Source organism: Podarcis pityusensis (assembly GCF_964106645.2).
Source record: "Podarcis pityusensis genome assembly, chromosome: 12".
Lineage (NCBI taxonomy): Eukaryota > Metazoa > Chordata > Lepidosauria > Squamata > Lacertidae > Podarcis > Podarcis pityusensis.
Window position 1 is genome coordinate 47249855 of NC_138037.1, and position 19721 is coordinate 47269575.

A 19721-nucleotide genomic window follows, 5' to 3' on the forward strand; every position below is an offset into this window, starting at 1 on the left:
TAATTAATGGGTAGATCAGGGGTCAGCAACCTTTTTCAGCAGGGGGCCGGTCCACTGTCCCTCAGACCTTGTGGGGGGCCGACTATATTTTTTGGGGGAAACTAAACGAATTCCTATTCCCCACAAATAACCCAGAGATGCATTTTAAATAAAAGCACACATTCTACTCATGTAAAAACATGCTGATTCCCAGACAGTCAGATTTAGAAGGTGATTGGGCTGGATCCGGCCCCCGGGCCTTAGTTTGCCTACCCATGTGGTAGATGAACACTACCTTGAGCTCCTGGGAGAAAAGGCAGGATATAAATGTAAATAAATAAATACATGAATGAGCTCAGCCAACAGTGATAATATTTGGAGCAGGGGGGCATCATTTACAAAACTGAGCCCATGGATACTGGCACAGAGTTTAAAGCACAATCCAACAAAAATAAATAAATTCTTCCCCACCCCATGGGGCATAATTTTTATTTTTATTTTAAAGCACTGGGCAAAACATTTCTGCATTGCAGGGGATTGGACTAGATGACCCTTGTGACCTTTTCCCATTTTATGATTCTGCAACATGTCTCTCCGGTATTAAGTCTTTATAGCCACAGCGGGCGCTGTAACTCTGCAACGGCTTGATGTCCCACCCTGAAATGTGCGCTCTCCCATTGTCTCCCAAGACAGGCGGATGCCAATACATTTTGTGCTCCCACTTTGTATTTTCAATATTGTGAGCAGCCCTGTGATCTTTGGGTGAAGGGCTGTATACATCCCGTCCCCCCCCCAGGGGCCGTGCCTTCTTCCCCGAAAAGTGATCGGAAACGAAGCCTATAGACCTGAGAGAGACCTGCAGCTTTATAAGAGTTTATATTTAAAGTGGGATGCGGGTGGCGCTGTGGGTAAAACCTCAGCGCCTAGGACTTGCCGATCGTATGGTCGGCGGTTCGAATCCCCGCGGTGGGATGAGCTCCCGTCGTTCAGTCCCAGCTCCTGCCCACCTAGCAGTTCGAAAGCACCCTTAAGTGCAAGTAGATAAATAGCGGGAAGGTAAACGGTGTTTCCGTGTGCTGCGCTGGTGCAGGCTTGCCAGAGCAGCTTCGTCACGCTGGCCACGTGACCCGGAAGTGTCTCCGGACAGCGCTGGCCCCCGGCCTCTTAAGTGAGATGGGCGCACAACCCTAGAGTCGGACACGACTGGCCCGTACGGGCAGGGGTACCCATATTTAAAGTAGATAATTAAATGAGCAAATTAAATGAATTTAGATATGCAGCAGATTTTTTAAAAATTAATTTAAGGACCCACAGAAAGAGGAGGAAGTCAAACTTTGAAATGTTAAAATGACTGCAAAATTAATGAAAAGTATAAATTTGAAAAGTATAAATAAAAACATTTATAAATATTGTCCTGGGAATGGACAGAGAGAACCTCCATTCCCAGGAGAACTCTACCTCACCTCTCCGTCCCCGACCAGAGCGTGGGGCGTTCCCTCCCTTCGCTCCGCCCCTCTCTCCCTCCTTCCCTCCCTCCCTCCCTCCAGCTGCGCGCTCTGCGCATGCCCACTTCCCTCCGGCAATGGGAAGCGAGGCGAGGGGAAGGCGGCCGATTAACTGAGCGGGTCAGCTGAGCTCGTCGCGTGACCAGGCCGGGCAGGCGGCGGCGGCGGCGGCGGCCTCGGCCTGGACTGCGCGTGCGCGCGGAGGGTGGCTCCCCTGCCCGAGCGAAGATGGCGGCCTCCAGAGCCAGGCTCTGAGGGGAGGCGGCAGCGCTTCGGAGGGGTAGCGGCTGCAGCCCAGGAGGAGGAGGAAGAGGAGAAGCCCTCTCGGCGGCAACTGAAGCAGCTGCGGGGGCTGCTGGCTCGCCGCGTCTCTTGTCAGTGCGAGGCTTCGGGGGTGCGGGACTGGACGGCGCCGCTCCCCGGCCAGGTAAATAAATGGGTGCCCCCCCTGGAGGGCACAAAAAAGAGACTGAAGGGAACCGCCGAGGGCTTTGCATGCAGTGGGGGGCGGGGAGGGAAGGGGAACACGGACTTCCCCCCTTATTCATCCGAGCCAGTGACTTCTCTTTTCTCCCCACCCCCAATTCAGTAAGCGCCCCCTCCCTATTTCTCCTCGGTAAATGGTGGCAAACAGGTTGGGGTGGGGATTAAAACAGGTGTTTAGCCCTCATTTCCGCATTTGCTCCAGGGAGCCTGGCACCCAGCTTGCAAAACCCCCCTTTTTTTCTTTCCCTGTGGCCAAAGCAACAGGGGAGAAGAGGGCTGTTGCACTATTATAGCATGTTAACTGTTGTGTTTCTAAGCACAAAAGCCTGCATGCTTCCACAATTGTATCTTATCAATGTGTATGGAACGGTTCCCATGGTTTGGGGGCACCCCCTTTGCCTGGCTGCCCCTGTGCTGCAAAGGTGGTGGGTTGAAACCCCTGCCAGAAACTTTCATGTGCTGGCTAGAGTTCATCTTTCCCAAGGCTTGTTGCTTCCTTGCATGCTCCATCCAGTCTTTTGGGAAGAAAATTCATTGACTGACATAAAAATGGTATAGTCAATATGCGTTTAATTTCCACCCGCCTTGGAGTTTTCTTTAGAAATGTGGTAAGGTAGATGAATTATTGGGAGGTGGACAGAATTTGTGCACAATAGCTCCTGAATTGCATGATGCTGTGACTGAGAACTGCATCTTCAGTTCCATTCCAAATGGAAGTTCCACATCCAATATGTGTTTTGAATCTTGGGCTTGTATTGCAGGGTTAGCAAGGGTGTTTTATATAATTCACCACAAAGTAGGGAGTAGTAATTCTTCAAGGAAATGGCACTTACACTTGTGCACTGCAAGCCGTGGCTTTTAAGAGACTCTACTTGAGAGCTGCTTTTCTCACGCTGAGCCAGAATGGAAAAAGAAACAATCAATATATATAATAGACTTTAAACAAGATGTTAATGTATGTGCTGTCTTTGGCATCCAGGAATTGATACAAATAATTTGAAAGCAATTCTGGAATGTCCCCCACCTTCTGAGTAATTTGAATGCATGTTCACATGCATGAGTATCTGAGTAAATGTTTTTCCACTTGCCATCATTTAATCATTAACACCCAGAAGTAAGCTGCTTTCTGCTTTTTTTGTCCTTGTAATTCTTTATCTGCTGCATTTTCCCAGAAAGCCCACAACCCAGCTAACTTTTGTGGTAGATTGGCGAATGAAATAACTGTGGCAATTGGGCCATCTGGCAAGGGAGTGGCAGTATCTTTTAATTCCATACATAATCTGATGAATGCAGGAGCCCATGTGGTTATTCTCCTAGGAAAGTATGCAAGTTAATGTGTAAAATGCATAACCACAGTATATTCTGGAAACTGGATCTAGATAAGGCAAATCAGTTTTTCTTCTGAACTATATGTATGCTTTTTTTAAAAAGTTAATCAGCTTGTAGTCAGTTACAGTGGTTTATTATTAAATTTGTATAGCACCCTTTATCTGAAGATCACAGGATGGTTCACAACAACAAAAATACAAGAGAACCCAAAATACATAATAAAAACAAGAACAAAAACAAACCAGTAACATGCCACTCACAAACACATTTGAAATGACATAGAATATTAATCAGCCCAAGGCCTGGTTATCAGCCTTGTAGTGTCAATGTGGAGTTCAAAGACAGGAAAAGATACAACTTGGTAAAAATGTTTAACTATTTGTCTTGATGCTACTAGTGGTAGACCTTGGATTTCCCAAGTTTTAGCACAGGAGTCAACAAACTTACCGCGCCTCGGGCCGGTGTCTCCAGCGCTGATCGCACGGTGGGCCAGGGGAGCGCGTGCCCATAAGCATAGGCACATGCTATTTCCGGTGCACTTCTGGGTCGGAGGAGCACTGGAAATAGCTTGTGCACATGTGCACGGGCCTCCTCCAACCCGGATGTGCACCAGCAATAACGCTTGCGCATGCATACAAGCTATTTCTGGTGCTCCTCCAACCCAGAAGTGGGCAGCAGCGCTGCACCGGTAAGAGCAGGCGGTGGAGGTCGCTGCGGACCGGATAAACGAGTTCCTCAGGCCTTATCTGGCCCGCGGGCCTTAGTTTGGGGACCTCTGTTTTAGCATCTTATTGGAAGCTTTGGTGGGTTTGTAGTGTACAGGGCAATCCTATATATGTCTACTCAGAAGTAAGCCCCATTGAGTTCAGTGGGTGGGCCTTAACTATTGGGTAAGAATATTTGGAACTACAATCTTAAACATTTATTCCTTTATAATGGGTTCTGTATGCTGGATGACCATTTCCCTCATCCTTGGTCAGTATGGCCAGTAGTCAGGGGTGATGGGAATTGTGTTGTGGTGGCTCCCCATTCGTGGAATGCTCTCCCCAGGGAGGCTTAGCTAGTGCCTTCATTACATATGTTTAGGTCCCAGGCGAAAACATTTCTCTTCAACCAGGCCTTTGGCTGATTATCATTTTATGGCCCTGTAAATGTATTTTTGGGAAGAGGATTATTGGTTTGCCTTTGCTTTTGTATTATGTATTTTGTGTTCTCATTTTGTATTTTTATGTTGTGAACCACCCTGGGATCTTCAGAAGAAGTGTGGTATACAAATTTAATAAATAATAATAGTAATAGTTCAGCAACATCCAGCGATCCAAAGGTTAGTTGTCTCTGACCTATAACTAATACAACACATTTGATATGAGATAACATTATAGACCTTTGTCCACGATTTCTTAGCTTCAGGGTTTTTTGTTTTGTTTTGAGACAAATGCTATACTACACGAATGGCAATAATTCATTATTGATTTTCAAACTGACTGAGTCAATGGAAAAGTCATTCATCAACGCTCCACCTTTCTGCTCTTCTTTTTTCCTTCCCTGAAACCTTTTCCCTTCAAACAACCTCTACAGCTGATTTGTTTCATTTTGTTAGAATGGTTGATGCACTTAAGCAGCAAATATTATGCTGTGTATGATACTTCCAACTTTACTGCACATCTTCAGATTACTTAAAATAGCTGTCAAAAACATGTAGCCACTCATTAGGAACTTGCATCTAATGAAAGATTTGGCATAATTCAGTTTCACTTTGAAGTCATAATAAGTTACATTACAAATGTATAACCTGAGAGGTTGAAGGATGTGTGTGGAATTAGTATAATAGACAATGGGTGTTCTGCTTTACTTGAAAGAGAAATCAGCTGTCTCAGATATCTTGAAAGTCATGTTGGAGGGAGGGAGAGAATAGCATTACTTTTCTTCAAAGTGAGAATGCAATTAAATGAAATTGAACTGGAGAATAATTTGGTAGACCAGGTCTGTTAGTGGAACATTGCAACCAAGTTGCTTAGTGAGAGAAGCTGCACAAACTAATAGAATTTTTGGATAGAAAGAAATTTGTGTATGTGTGTGCTTTCATTCTCAACTCAGGGCTCTCTAAACTTCCACTGGTGTTTATTGAGCAGGTTGTTTTTAACAGAGCATACCTAATTGGTTCAGCTGTCTTGCCTGATTCAGTTGTTCCTGAGTCATCTGACTCAACATGCTTTGGGCCTTAACATTTTATTAAGTGCACCATTTGAGACTCCTTAGCTGTGCTGGTGTCTTCCTTTTCTTCTCCCTGTGACTGTTACTGTGCCAGACATTCACAGATGCCAGTTCTTATAGTATACATAACGATACTGTCCTGGTATCTACCAAATTTGGGCCACCTCCCTTGTTTCCCTTTGCTAGCTGGTAAAATCATTATTTCATCAGGACTGTTGAGATCGATTTTATTTGTGATCGCTGGCATCACAGCATTTAAATTGATTTCAATGTGTATTGTTTTGTTTTTTGTATTTTTATGTATTTCATTGTGCTGTTATCTGTTGCCCTTCTGGACATTAAAAGGTGGGGTGGAAAGGTTTATAATTCAACTTCAATCTATGTACAAGCTAAAGCATAATGAAGAGTTAAAACAGCATTCATTTCTTGATTTCACATGGCAGCTGATTTTTTAAAGTCTTCTAAAGCTGGCCAATGGAAAATGAGTAGCAATTCACCATTATCCATATAAGTAACATTTATTTAGGCTTAAAATATGGAGCTCTAAATTGCACACAGTAATAGAGAAGAGATCAGAACTAAGATCATTGTTGGGTAGAGATGTGTGTTAGTGAGTGTATTCTAATTTTAAAACTCTAAAAAGGAATATTAATTGCACATATTGTTGAATATTATTTTTGAGTGACCCTCTGGGTTAATAACGTTAGGATGGAAATGATGAAAATTACTATATTCTACAAATCTGATAAAATGGTTATATGATACTACAAAGCCTGACTGGCTCTTTGCAAATGACATTCTTTGAACAATGAAAGCTTGTGATAATTTTGCCCAGTGGCATGGAAAAGCTGAAACTTGCCTGTAGCTATAGTGGCAAAAAGTAATTGTAACCTAGTAACTTGTACCTGTATCAAATATATTCCTTACAGCCTCTGTTTACCTTAGTAGTACTGTATGCTTGTTCCCTCTTTCCTCCCCTTCTTTAAGTTATTGCATAATAAGTACATCATGTACAATGCTGCTGATTGTAACTGCCAAAGAATTGGATCCATTTCTCCAGATTTATGGGAGCAAAGTCTCTAAATAGATAAGCTTTGAGTATGAAAAGGCTGAATGAAATGTTTTGTCTCTTTGCAGTATTTGAGACTTAATGCTTATATTTTGCGGTCAGTAAAAATTTGTGGTAGTACTTGACTTTTCATGCACTTACACACTCAGCTGAATAAGGTGATGGGAAGGAAAGAGCAACTTCAGGTTGCAGTAACAAATGTCAGATTTCCGGGGCGGGGGGCAGGGATTGAAATTTGCATTGCATTGCAAAAATCTACAGTTTGTATTAAAAACAATCCTTAGCTTGGGTGGCTAACCTGTGACTCAGTTATGGCAGAGCTACAACTCCGATAATCTCTTTACCATTTTTCCTACTGACTAATGGTGATGGGAGTGGCAGTGCAGCATGTTTCCCTTGTATTTAGTAAAGGTAAAGGTACCCCTGACCGTTAGGTCCAGTCGCAGACAACTCTGGGGTTGCGCACTCATCTCACTCTGTAGGCCGAGGGAGCCGGCGTTTGTCCTCAGACAGCTTCCGGGTCATGTGGCCAGCATGACTAAACTGCTTCTGGCAAACCAGAGCAGCGCATGGAAACACCGTTTACCTTCCCGCTGGAGCCGTACACATTTATCTACTTGCACTTGACATGCTTTCGAACTGCTAGGTGGGCAGGAGCTGGGACCAAACAACAGGAGCTCACACCGTCGCGGGGATTCGAACCGCCAACCTTCTGATCGGCAAGCCCTAGGCTCTGTGGTTTATTTAGTAAAGAAGCCTAAAAACTTTGAAACAGAGTCAAGCTTGCCTAATATTTGCAGTTGACACCCATTCATTGTAACTAACAAACTTAAAGAACTTGGAAAAAAGAGAGCTGGAAGATTTTCCACCCTGTATCACTGAATGCAGATAGGTGATCAAATTTTGACTGCTCCTCTGTGCTACTCACCCTGCAGATAAAAAACAGTACAGCAGACAAAAGGCTGCACTACAATGGTTGCCCTTGAAATACTACATTTATCTTTGCAGGGAGTTCTTTTGTACATGAGGAGGTATTCAAACGTGGTTTGCTGCAGCTGTACAGTACCTTGAAGTGGTACAATCCCTTTTATCGCCTAATTGTGTAGTCTATGTGAAGCTGCTTAGTAAAGAGATGTGAGAGAACTCCTGAACTATTGTCAGTCGGGGTCTCTTGCCTAATAGTTATGCAACGTTTTGAGTAACAAGCAACCCCTTCAGCAAACTGTATTGTGTATTCAGTAGAAAATGTATTTCTGTTCTGTGGCAAATTGCTTTTATTAATCCCAAGCATATTTTGTTACAGGTTCTGGCACAAAATGAATATAATTAGGGAAAATAAAGATTTGGCCTGTTTCTACACAACTAAACATTCATGGAGGGGAAAGTAAGTAGCCTAGTTTATTTTATTCTACAGTTTTGAGGTGGTAATGACATACAATAGCTTTTCTGCTATCCAGCTGTGAGTTTTCAAACTGGTCTGCTAAAATTTATTTGAATTGGAATATGCTAATAATCTAATAATCTCTTTGTGATTAATCATAAATAGCACTGACCTCCTAAATAGCTTATTTTTATGTAAGCTTATGTTTCAACAATTTATTAGTTTCAGGACATTTTCACACAATCAGTTGTTGAGTGGTCAGTTTATTAACTGGTTCCTATACAATTTATGAACTAGAGATTGATTATTGCATTTCTATGCCGCTTTTCATTCAAATGAATCTCAAATAACAACATAATAGAATAGAATATCACAAATGCAACATACAGTGGTACCCCGGGTTAAGAACTTAATTCATTCTGGAGTCCCATTCTTAACCTGAAACTTCTTAACCTGAGGTACCACTTTAGCTAATGGGGCCTCCCGCTGCCGCCAAGCCGCCGCTGCGCGATTTCTGTTCTCATCCTGAAGCAAAGTTCTTAACCCGAGGTACTATTTCTGGGTTAGCAGAATCTGTAACCTGAAGCATCTGTAACCGGAGGTACCACTGTAAATCATAAAATTAACAAATCATCAATGAAGCAATTACAATTTATAAAACTGCTAACAAAGCAGCAATTAAAAATAAGCTAAACATCACAATTACAGCAAAAGTCATATGATAAACTAATCAGTACAGCATTTAGTATCTTAAGAACAATATTATAGAGAAGTAACTATCCAATATACTAATATTAGACTCCCTTTGAGTATTAATACATATTGTAGCCTATATGGCACAATCCATGCACAAGAGGGAGGTATCAGCAGTTTTGGGGAAACTCCAACGTTTGCAGAACAACAAAACCTATTTAGTGGCTGGGAGGGTACACTTAAGAGAACGGGGGGGGGGGGACGACCCCAAACAGCTCAGTGAGGACTGAGCATGCTCAGTAGGCACAGAAGGCTGGGTGGGGTAGGGTGGGAAGGGGAAATAGGAAAAAATGCATTGAAAGAAAGCATGAGTTGGTGACTGGAACTCTGGATAGAAGTGCTTCAAACTGCAACATATTGTTGCAGGTCTCACACAACTGTAATCCCACGTATTTGCTCTGATACTGCTTCTTGCAATGCCTGCGTAATCCGTGTTGCAATACAACAGTGGCAAAGCAGCTTTTATGCATCCCATTTCAAACTCCTGCTTGCCATCAGAGTATATTCTAGGGTGGGACCTCAAGTTCCATAATGAATGCCTAACTTCTATCTCTTAGAAACATGCCAAAGAGGGCAGGGGATAATTTTCCTTGCCCCAGATATTGGTGAGTCATGTTGATGACTCACCTGAAAGAAGCTTCATGAATGTTTATGGCTTATTTATAAAACAAAAGCGATTTTTGCTGCAATATCTCTCTCCTAATTCTGCAGTTTCCGTTAATGTCTTGTTTCTTGTTGGTTTGTTTTTTAGGTATAAGCGAGTCTTTTCAGTCGGAAGTCATGCCATCACAACATACAATCCTAACACATTAGAAGTTACAAATCAGGTAATGCCAAATACATAGTAACTTCATGAAAATGTATTATCTCCGAAACTGGATTGAGTTGGTTTATATGCCAGTCCTATTGAGAGAGGAAGGATGTTCGGAGACTAGAGGGAGTTGCATGAGTTAATGCCAACATTAATGATTTGGCTAACTTATGTCTTGGTATATGCTCAGATTAACTACCTCATGATATCCTTTGAACACGCAGTAAGGTAACTGGTTGGGATAATAAAGGTTTACTTTTCCCATCCTTTCATTGCCCATTTCTCAACGATATATGGATTTCCATCCATATTAGTGAATGTTAATATTAATGTGGAATGAAGTAGTGCCGTTATTTGGAACCCAAGAGTATATTTTTGGTATCTGGTTTCAGATACTGAAGAATAGCTGTTGACCTTGATTAAATGAAATGTTATATTTAGTTGCCTTAAGTTTGTACACTCTCCAAATGCTTTGTGGGGTTGATCAGCAATTTGATATGAGGGTGTAATAGAATTATAAAATTACCAAGCGTAATTCTTTAGTTTTCTTGTCTTATATCAGATTGCTTGATATCCGTGCTTGGCAATGATTGTTGTTGAGGAGACAGAAACCTGAAGGACTATAGACTTAATCACAATGTGAAATGTGTGTCATTTCACCTGGATCTTTTAATGCCTTCTCATTATGGATATTTTTTTCCTTTGGTGCCATGACTGAGTACAGAAACGCTGAATATGCAATACCTAGGACTGTTGGTATCAAAAAGTTTTAATATGAATAAAAACTGGGGCTTAACTATCACATTCTCATTAAACATGCAGATTGCTGCGATTTCTGACACTAGGGGACACACTGGAGATGTCAGTTTTTTGATCTTTGTGCATCTTGCAATTGTAGAGTTGGCTAATTAAGGGTGATGAACTTTAGAATAGGTTTCTGTGCCTGATCCTAGGAGTATGGGACAGTGGTAGTTCTTTATCACAGTGCCACTGACTAATGGTCTCCCTACCTGGGCTGTTGGATGTTCTGCGCTTGAAGTTCTGCTACCGGTGTTTTCAGAGGCATAAATGATCTCCTGTTTTCACTCTTCCAGTATAAGAACTTCTAAACTTGGAGCACCTTAACATCTCTTGGGGGTCACTTGTAAGTTAATAGGATGGGATTCAAGCTATGATTTATGGGTAACCAAACAATTAATGTACCTAGTGGCTAAGAGCCTTATAGTGCCTAAGGTTGGAAGACAAACAGCTCTCACCCAGTGGTTTAAAAATCTCACTTCCCTTTCTGCATTTGAATGCATTAAATGTTGTATGGATACCTAAATATGACTCCCTATACTAATTTAAATCAGGAAGGATGGAATACTTCCTGTTTGAAGTCAGTAGGCAATGGTTTTTTTGTTTTGTTTTTAAATATTATTATTACTTGTTTTTCTCTTTTTATTTTCAATGTACCATGTGACAAAAATCTCTGTATACGTTTGAGTCATTTATGTTGATATATGAATTTATGATACTATGGTGATAAAATAGAGCATTCTCCAACTCTGATCTTTTGGTTTAGTGGCCTTATGGAGATATCTGTAGCATCAGCCCTGTTGGCAAAGGACAAGGAACAGAATTCAGCCTCACATTTCGTAAGGGAAGTGGAAAAAAGTCTGAAACACTTAAGTTTTCTACAGAACACAGAACAGAACTCCTCACAGAAGCCCTGGTAGGAAGCTTCTAGTTCTAAAAATCTGAATTCCTGGCTACCTTGCACTCTTTATTGCTAACTGTAACGTAATGAGGAACATTCAGTTTCTGCTAGATCCATGATTTTAGTGCAATATGCAACACATGCTTGCCATTTTTTAATTACTGATAACTCTCAGGACAGCAATTACACCTCCACCAGCTATACCAAGCTACAGGGTTGGGCTAAAACAACAGTGATCAAAAGGAAAATAGCCACCTAGTGCTCTTACAAGTTTGCAATGCTATGTAATAGATGGGCTGAATAACAGTATTTATGCTTCTGCTTATGCAAGTTCTTTCACATACAAAAACATTCATTGGATGGTTGCATCCAATGAAACCCTGCCATTTGTGCAGTGGAACATCTCTTCACGCCAGGGGTCAGCAAGCTTACCGAATGATGGGCCAGTCCACGCTCCATGTGTTGGAGGATGGGCCGGAGCGTGTGCACACGTGCTCTCTTCCAGGCCGGAGGAGTGCACAGGCGCCATCAACCCGTAAGTCTGTCCCCATGCCACGCCGCACTATACCGCACTGGTAAGAGTTGGGGGCGGCAGGGGTTGCCATGGACTGGATAGATGAACCCCGTGAACCGCTACCGGCCCATGGGCCTTAGGTTGCCGACCTCTGCTTCATGCCATGACCCCCAATCTGTTATGGAGTGTATGGGGAATCCCCAAAGAGGATTTGGGGGCACACAGGGAAGAAGAGGGATAGGAACCTCTGGTGTAAAGGCAGAAGTTCTTGCACAAACCAGATGAATTCATTGGATAAAACCCATTATCAAGTATGAAGTATGAAATAGCCCCTCTGTGAGGTGAGGGGTCCAGTTTGATGTGCTTGAACTTGAATTATCTGCAAAATAGTTTACGGAAACTTGTTTGGTGTGCTTACCGCTCATTCTATTTTTTTTTTCTCCCCTCCCTCTTTTCTGCCCCAGAGATTTAGAACTGATTTTGCTGAAGGAAAAATCACAGGAAGGGCAAGTATCTTTTGTCACATTTTTTGGTTAAAAATAAACAAACCTTGTTTTTATTAAAATTTTGCTTCCCTTGAAGGCTGAGGCATTTACAGGTCTTTTAATTGGAGTGGGGAAATACTTTTCCCCCATTTCCAAATTGGCCATTTCCAAATGTGCTTTGTGTGTGTTTCTATACACTGTGCGTAACTCGGTGCCCTGGGACTGCGGAAGGGAGGGTGATGTGACTTTGACCTTTGCTGCCAGCCAGAAAAACAAGCGCCATTTGGATGTTCAAGGGCCAGGAAGTGCATCATGGTAAGGCGGAGACTAGACTGGCTCCAGCCTTTGGCGAAGGAAGGAGCAATTGCAGGCCTGCCTGCCTGCCTGCTAGAAATAACTCTTCTCTCAACTTCCAGCTGATTTGGATTGCAATAGTGAGGGGGAAAGTACCGTATTTTTCCGTCTATAAGACGCCCCCATGTATAAGACTCCCCCTATTTTTGGGGACTCAGAATTAAGAAAATGGGAGCAATTGCTCCTGTGTATAAGACTACACCCCCTTTTTTAACATTATTTTTCAGTAAAAAAAAAAACTAGTCTTATCCACGGAAAAGTACGGTAATTTTGTCCATTGCCACCCATTGGAAGACTTGAGGGAACTGGGTAACTTTTAAATTGCGTTAACGGCATTCAGGATCATTTGATCAGAAGTTGGAAAAGAAATAATAAAATGACTTTTAAAATGACTCTTTACCTTTATGGGCATTGTGTCTTCTTTTCATGTTCTACTCATTTCTTGAATTAATTGTAATGGGAATAATCTGCTAGAAATGTTTTGAGTTAGAGTCGTTCAAGTTTCAACATACGAAATTACCTCAGACTGACATCCTTCCTGCCTTGTGACTTGACAGATTTTGGTACTCTTGTCAAATCTATGCACTGAATGAAATTGAAATAAAAATGACCACCCATAGATTTGTGAACATTAGTAGCCTTCTTAAAGTGCATGCTTGAATAGTGTGTGGTTTTTACAGTGTTGCCTTGGTAAGTGTAGCATAAAGCTGAAGTCAGAAATATCTAACTTTCTTTGTAACTATTTTCTACAGATGTCAGTTGATTTTACAGTAGCGTACACCATGTGTTTCTTTCAAAATTATGAACAGCATAAGAGTTTCTTTTACTTCCTGCCATTTTTACTTAGCTTATGTGTGAGAAAAGGAACTTTCTATTTTTCTGTTTAATTTTATGAAGCAATTTAAGGTTGCATTTCCTTCTTGGCCAATGCAACTCATTGTCATGTTTCACAGTATTGAAATCAGCCTTAAATTGCTCATCTTTTTTGGAATAGAACATCACTAATTCATGGTAGTAAGAGCAGTCTTTTATGTGTTAATTTTTCCTCGGTCGCAAAACATTTTAAAAGTAAGGTGTGTTGGCCCATGGGGGTGGTGGAGGGGGAATCCAAAATGCATATTTAGGCAATACCTTTATATGGCCAACTAACAAAACAAAACAAAGCATTTGAGTGGGAAATGTGAAATTTTCATGTAGCTTGTTCTATGTGACAATGGCGTTCATACATAGTATTTCACAGCTTGTACATGTTCACAGGACGCGGGTGGCGCTGTGGTCTAAACCACAGAGCCTAGGGCTTGCCAATCAGAAGGTTGGCGGTTCGAATCCCTGCGACAGGGTGAGCTCCCGTTGCTCGGTATATGAAGAGAGTCCAATGTGCTTGTTGGATTTGCAGCACTGAAAATATAGTTAACCGTATGGCTAGCTGCACTCAGAAAATATTTTTAGACTTCTGTTCTTCTGCTTTCATATTAAGCAACTGCTCCCCTAAGTTGTGATACTGTATTTGTGTGTGTGTGTATCCCTTCCGTGTCCTTACCTACCACTTCCTTTTCACAGAGATACAACTGTTATAAGCATCACTGGAGTGACACAAGAAAACCTGTAATTCTAGAAGTCACTCCTGGAGGCATTGACCAGATTGATCCTGCAACAAACAAAGTCCTATGTTCTTATGACTACAGAAATATTGAAGGATTTGTTGATCTGTCTGATTATGCTGGAGGCTTTTGTATACTTTATGGTGGATTTAGTAGACTAGTAAGTATCCTAACATTACAACTTCACCTATGCCTAAATCAAGACACCAATAACCTTGAATTCAGTAGATTTGGTTCATTTGACAAGGCCAGAAAGTGTAACTGTGTGTTGTGCAGAGAATCACCTCCATTTTCCTATCCTGTATCTTTCAACATTCAGCTTTATTGAATGACCCTGTGTCCTGGTAGCTTGATAAAGAAAAACCTCTTCTCCACCCTGTGAATAATCGTATGCACCTCTTTCATGTCCCTCCTTATTCACATTTTTTTCTAAACTAAAAAGCACCGAATTTTGTAGCCTTTTCTCATAAGAGAGTTGTCACATCTCAGTCATTTTGGTTGCTCTTTTCTGCATGTTTTCCAGCTGTAGAGGTGTTTTTGAGGTGTATTCTAAGTGTGGTTGCATTGTGCATAGTTGCCCAGGTGTTTGAGCTAGAAAATACAACTGATCCTTAGCAAAACACAGTTATGCACTGATGGCTCTTGGATATTTTGATTCTTTTGTTCAGCTGGTGACCGGACAGTTGAGAGAAGATGATAAGCTGTGAATTATTTCATACTAATCGCTATTCACTGTGTTCAGTCCTACAAATTCTGTTGTATTCAATTTTGTAGCTCTTAGGAACTTACTGAAGTCTCTTGAATTTTTCAGCATTTGTTTGCTTCTGAGCAAAGGGAAGAAATTATTAAAAGTGCAATAGAACATGCTGGCAACTATGTTGGCATTTCCTTGAGGATAAGGAAGGAACCTTTGGAATTTGAGCAGTATTTGACGCTTCGCTTTGGAAAATACAGCAATGATGAATCTATTACTTCTTTAGCCGAGTTTGTGGTCCAAAAGATATCTCCTAGGCATTCGGTAAGGCTTAAAAATGTGAATACGTTATTTGAGTCCTGAACTTGGGGGGTGGGGGGAATCCCTTCTGGAACTTGAATTGTGTGTTTCTTTGTGTGAATATGTACGACTTCTATAAAGAACGTGCACAACTATTAGTATGCAACCTTGTGTTACCCTTAAAATTATTATTTTTTTAAAATAAATTTTTGACACATCAAATGTCTAGGATACAAAGAAGAGAAAACTAGTTAAGTAAGTCCATGGGGCTTTACGTGCTCTTTTGTGGATGGCAGCCATCCATCCATGTCCCACTACATTTGAGAATTGTTTCCACAGAAGATGGTGGTGTGCCGTGGTATTTCAAGTTTCAAGGGGAAAAGTGAACGTTGCATTAGGTTAGGCCATGCCCCTTGCATTAACTAAGGAGCTGTTGCTTTTTAACATCAAATAGTAAAATATGGGGGCAGCAGACATAGTATGATGATGCAGTTGTTCTATACATTGCCTGTAACTATTGCTTATCATGCATCTACTTCGATTTGATATTATTGGTTCAGTTTGTTTTTGTTCTTAGCTTGTATTTTTATGCTGTGAGCCACCCAGAGATCTACGGATGAAGGGCAGTATACAAATTAAATGAACGAATGAATAAAAATTTAGAAATTCTATCAAAATTGTTAATTAAAAGATCAGTTACACTTAGACTTTGATTATGTGTTTTTTTCCCAAATGGAAAGAACCGAGCTGCCTTCTTTTTTATATATTTTAAGGTAGATTGGCAATTGCCATTCATTCTAGGAGATTTTTTTTCCTGAGTCACATAATGAACGTTGGTGGTACTGTCGAGATTAAAATATTACCCTTTCTGGGGATTTGTACCCACTTTTTAAAATTACATAATTAATTTGTATACTACCCTTCATCCGGAGGGCAGTTCACAGCGTAAATGCAAAACAAAAGCACAAATGCATATTCAGAACAAGAACCAAACAGACCAATAACCCCCGCCCTCCCACAAACACATTTATGAAAGGGGCATAGAATGTTAATCAGCCAAAGGCCTGGTTGAAGAGGAACTTTTTCGCCTGGCAGCTAAAGATGTATAATGAAGGTGTGAGGCAAGCCTCCCTGGAGAAAGCATTCCACAAATGGGAAACCACTATGGAAAAGTCCCATGTGCATGTTGCCACCCTCTGGACCTCTCCCATGGAGGAGATGTAAGAACAGGGCCTCAGAAGATGATCTCAGGGTCTGGGTACGTTCATATGGGGAGAGGGGGTAAGCAATAGGATCATGGCCATTGGGTTGAATCAAGGCTTGGTCATACTTAGAACAAACCCATAGAAACTAACAGGCTTTCTCCATCCTGATGCCCTGTAGGTATATTGGATTACAACGCTCATCAGCTGTGTTGGCCAGGACTAATGGGATTGATAGTCCAAAACACTTGGAAGCCTGCAGTTAGTTATGGCCGAGTCTGGATCCAAATCATAGCAATCGACATTACTTGCTACCAGAAGAAAATTGCCCCCAAATGTGAAATCTCTTACTTTAGCGTTGCCATACATCCGGTTTTTCCCAGACATATCTGGGATTTGGCGGGTGGCAGTAACTTCCGGGCAGAATTTCCATAAATCAGTCAAATGTCTGGGAAAAACCAGACATAAGGCAACCCCAGCTGGTGACTCACCAGGTGGCCCTTGGCGGCTCCTCCAGCGAGGCGCTGTGGCTGCTTCATCTCAGCTTGCACCGGCTTCCGAGCAGACTAGGGATGTGCCGAGAAGAAGCAGGCCCAGTGCTCGCAGCATATCGTGGAGGGCCTCTGCGATCTGGTTCAGGCAGTGGACTCGCCAGGCGGCCTTTGGTGGCAGTGGCATCAGCGGCTTCTCCAGTGAGGCACTGGGCGTGCTTCTTCGGACTAGGGACAAGCAGAGACTAGGGACAAGCCCAGCGCCCTCACACCTTGCCTTGTTTGTGAGCAGGAAGCCAAAGATAGCAAAAGTAAGGCGGGCGACAGAGATGTGGGATGGTGTTTGTGTGTGTGTGTCCCAAATGTGTGTGATGGGGGGCGGGGTTTGTCTGGGTTTTTGAACTTTGGAACATGGTGACCCAATCTTATTTGGTGTCTGTGACTATAGCAATTTGAATTTAAGCCTCTTCCCTTTATTTTTGTTTTTTGTTTAAAAGGAGCCAGTGAAAAGGATATTGGCGCTTACAGAAACGTGCTTAGTGGAACGGGACCCAGCAACCTACAATATTGCAACACTGAAACCCTTAGGAGAGGTAGGGCGGAAACTTGTTTAGAGCTTTGGATGGGGTGGGAGGGAATAGTAACCTTTAAGCTATCTAAATCTACTGTTGTACATCTATTAAAATCTGAAGTTTACACAACAAGATTTGTAACCAGCTCAAATGCAACCATAGTGGGATGTAGAAAAAACAAAGAGTATGTCGTTTACAATACTGAAACTTTGAGTGTGTCATTTAAATACAGTGTGCAGAATAATGACAACCTGTTTGATACACTCTTTCTTTAAAGGTATTTGCGCTTGTGTGCGATTCTGAAAATCCACAGCTTTTTACCATAGAGTTTATCAAGGGACAAATCCGAAAATATTCTTCAACAGAGAGGTATTTTTAAACAGTTCTTGAACGGTTGTTCTTTACTGGCATGTCTTGGGTAAACCACGCAGTGCTTACATAGTTAGTTTCACTCCTACAACCAGGTCGCAATGCTGCTTTTACATTTGATTCATTCTAAGCTTATGCCACCTCTGGGAGGGAATACAGTAGCTTCTTGACATCAAACCCTGTAAAAACTACAGAGGATTCAAACAGGATTCTGAAATAAGTTTCCCAACGGATAGGTATAGGTAGGTAGGAATAGCCATTAGGGTTTGTTTGTTTGTATTTTTAAAGAATCCAGTTCTATCCCAGAAGAAAAAATAGAAAAATCAGATACACAAAGCAATGAATGGCAGGGGTGAATTACCAGTAAAAATGTGATATGCAGGTAGGCTTTTGTCCTTACTGAGTTTTAAAAATACTTAAAGGACTCACTGGGAAATGTCTCACCTAAACCTATCAGTTTTATTCCCCATCTCTGCAGATTAGTGCAGATGATGATGATATGGGAAATGTATTGTTGTCTCTCCTATTACCTTGCAGAAAGCTATTCATTAAACCACAGTTTCCCTCTCACTTAATCACAAGCTAGTTACCAGGTCTCCATATGTCAACATGTTGCCTTAGTCACTTTCCTTTCCCTCAAGTCACCCCCTGCAGTGCCGTGATACAGGTTAGAGTGTATTGAAAGGACTATCCAGTTAAAACTTCCTATTACGCGGCATTCTTACGTTGTGAACTGCCGTGTGATCTTTTCACCCTCCAATGCCATGATACAGGTTAGGGTGTATTGAAAGGACTATCCAGTTAAAACTTCCTATTACGAGGCATTCTTACGTTGTGATCTTTGGATGAAGGGCAGTCAACAAATTAAAGTAAATTCTGTGTTTGCAGCACTTGCCCTATATAATCTTTAGCAGAATGAAATGTGTATGTTCTTGTATTCTTATAAGCACGCTTAGCATCATTGGCTGGAAAAGCTAATTGTTGGGACAATTTTCCTAGGGACTCATTGTTAGCCAGTTTGCTGGATGGAGTAAGAGCCTCTGGAAATAGGGATGTCTGTGTGAAAATGACACCAACGGACAAGGGGCAGCGGTGGGGCTTGTTGAGCATGCCCGTGGAAGAGGAAGTCGAAAGCCTTCATCTCAGGTTCTTGGCAGCACCTCCAAGTAAGTCTTCTGCTTTCGGTTTCTAATATTTGAGAAGAGTGCGTTGCAAGCTTTTTGCAAAGCAAGCTGCGTTGACATGCTGCAATATCAGTCTGCCTGACACTTATATCCATGCCTGTCCTGTTGCAGATGGCAACTTTGCAGATGCTGTTTTTAGGTTCAACTCCAACATTTCCTATAGTGGAGTTCTGCATGCAGTGACACAAGATGTAAGTTAAAAAGTCATTCTTCTATACATTTTCTCTTCTGCTCCTGTCCAAAGGGTTAACACCTTTCCGCTTTCCTTCAGGGCTTGTTTTCAGAAAACAAAGAGAAGCTAATCAACAATGCCATAACGGCGTTGCTCTCGCAAGAGGGTGACATGACAGCATCAACTGCAGAGCTTGAAAGCCAGTTCCAAGCTGTTAGAAGATTAGTTGCATCCAAAGCGGGATTCCTTGCTTTCACTCAACTTCCAAGGTAGGTACTTGGCTTTCAGCAGCAACCCTGGAATAGTCTGTGAGTTATTTATGTTCTGAGTCCAATTTTGAAGTTTGAGTCTTCCACAATGGTTTCTGTGAAGCAACATCAATACTGCTGTAACTGTCCCATCTCCCTTACTTTGCTCTTCACTATTGTTAGCTGATCTCAGTGGTACATATTATCAGTGATGGAAGTATAGACAGTTTTTCCCAAGCCTGCAGATAGCTCAGCCTTACCATTAGCCCGATGAAGGTCAACATCCTGTGTCAGGACGTCACCAGCACC

At 41.9% G+C, this 19721-nt stretch overlaps 1 protein-coding gene across 3 annotated transcripts in view; it reads left to right on the forward strand.

The window, feature by feature from the left end:
• The first annotated feature begins 1666 nt into the window (after positions 1-1666).
• The window catches only part of DNAJC13 (DnaJ heat shock protein family (Hsp40) member C13), a 62315-nt gene continuing 44260 nt past the window's right edge, over positions 1667-19721 (forward strand). For all 3 annotated transcript variants that reach the window (XR_013978016.1, XM_080974530.1, XM_080974531.1), the window contains exons 1-12: positions 1667-1911; positions 7886-7966; positions 9468-9543; positions 11092-11241; positions 12205-12246; positions 14140-14340; positions 14992-15198; positions 17365-17460; positions 17717-17808; positions 18808-18974; positions 19104-19183; positions 19264-19433. Coding sequence is in view for 2 of the 3 variants with exons in the window: in XM_080974530.1 (XP_080830656.1) it covers positions 7899-7966; positions 9468-9543; positions 11092-11241; positions 12205-12246; positions 14140-14340; positions 14992-15198; positions 17365-17460; positions 17717-17808; positions 18808-18974; positions 19104-19183; positions 19264-19433 (1349 nt within the window). In the remaining variant the exon portion in view is untranslated. The remainder of the gene's footprint in view (positions 1912-7885; positions 7967-9467; positions 9544-11091; positions 11242-12204; positions 12247-14139; positions 14341-14991; positions 15199-17364; positions 17461-17716; positions 17809-18807; positions 18975-19103; positions 19184-19263; positions 19434-19721) is intronic.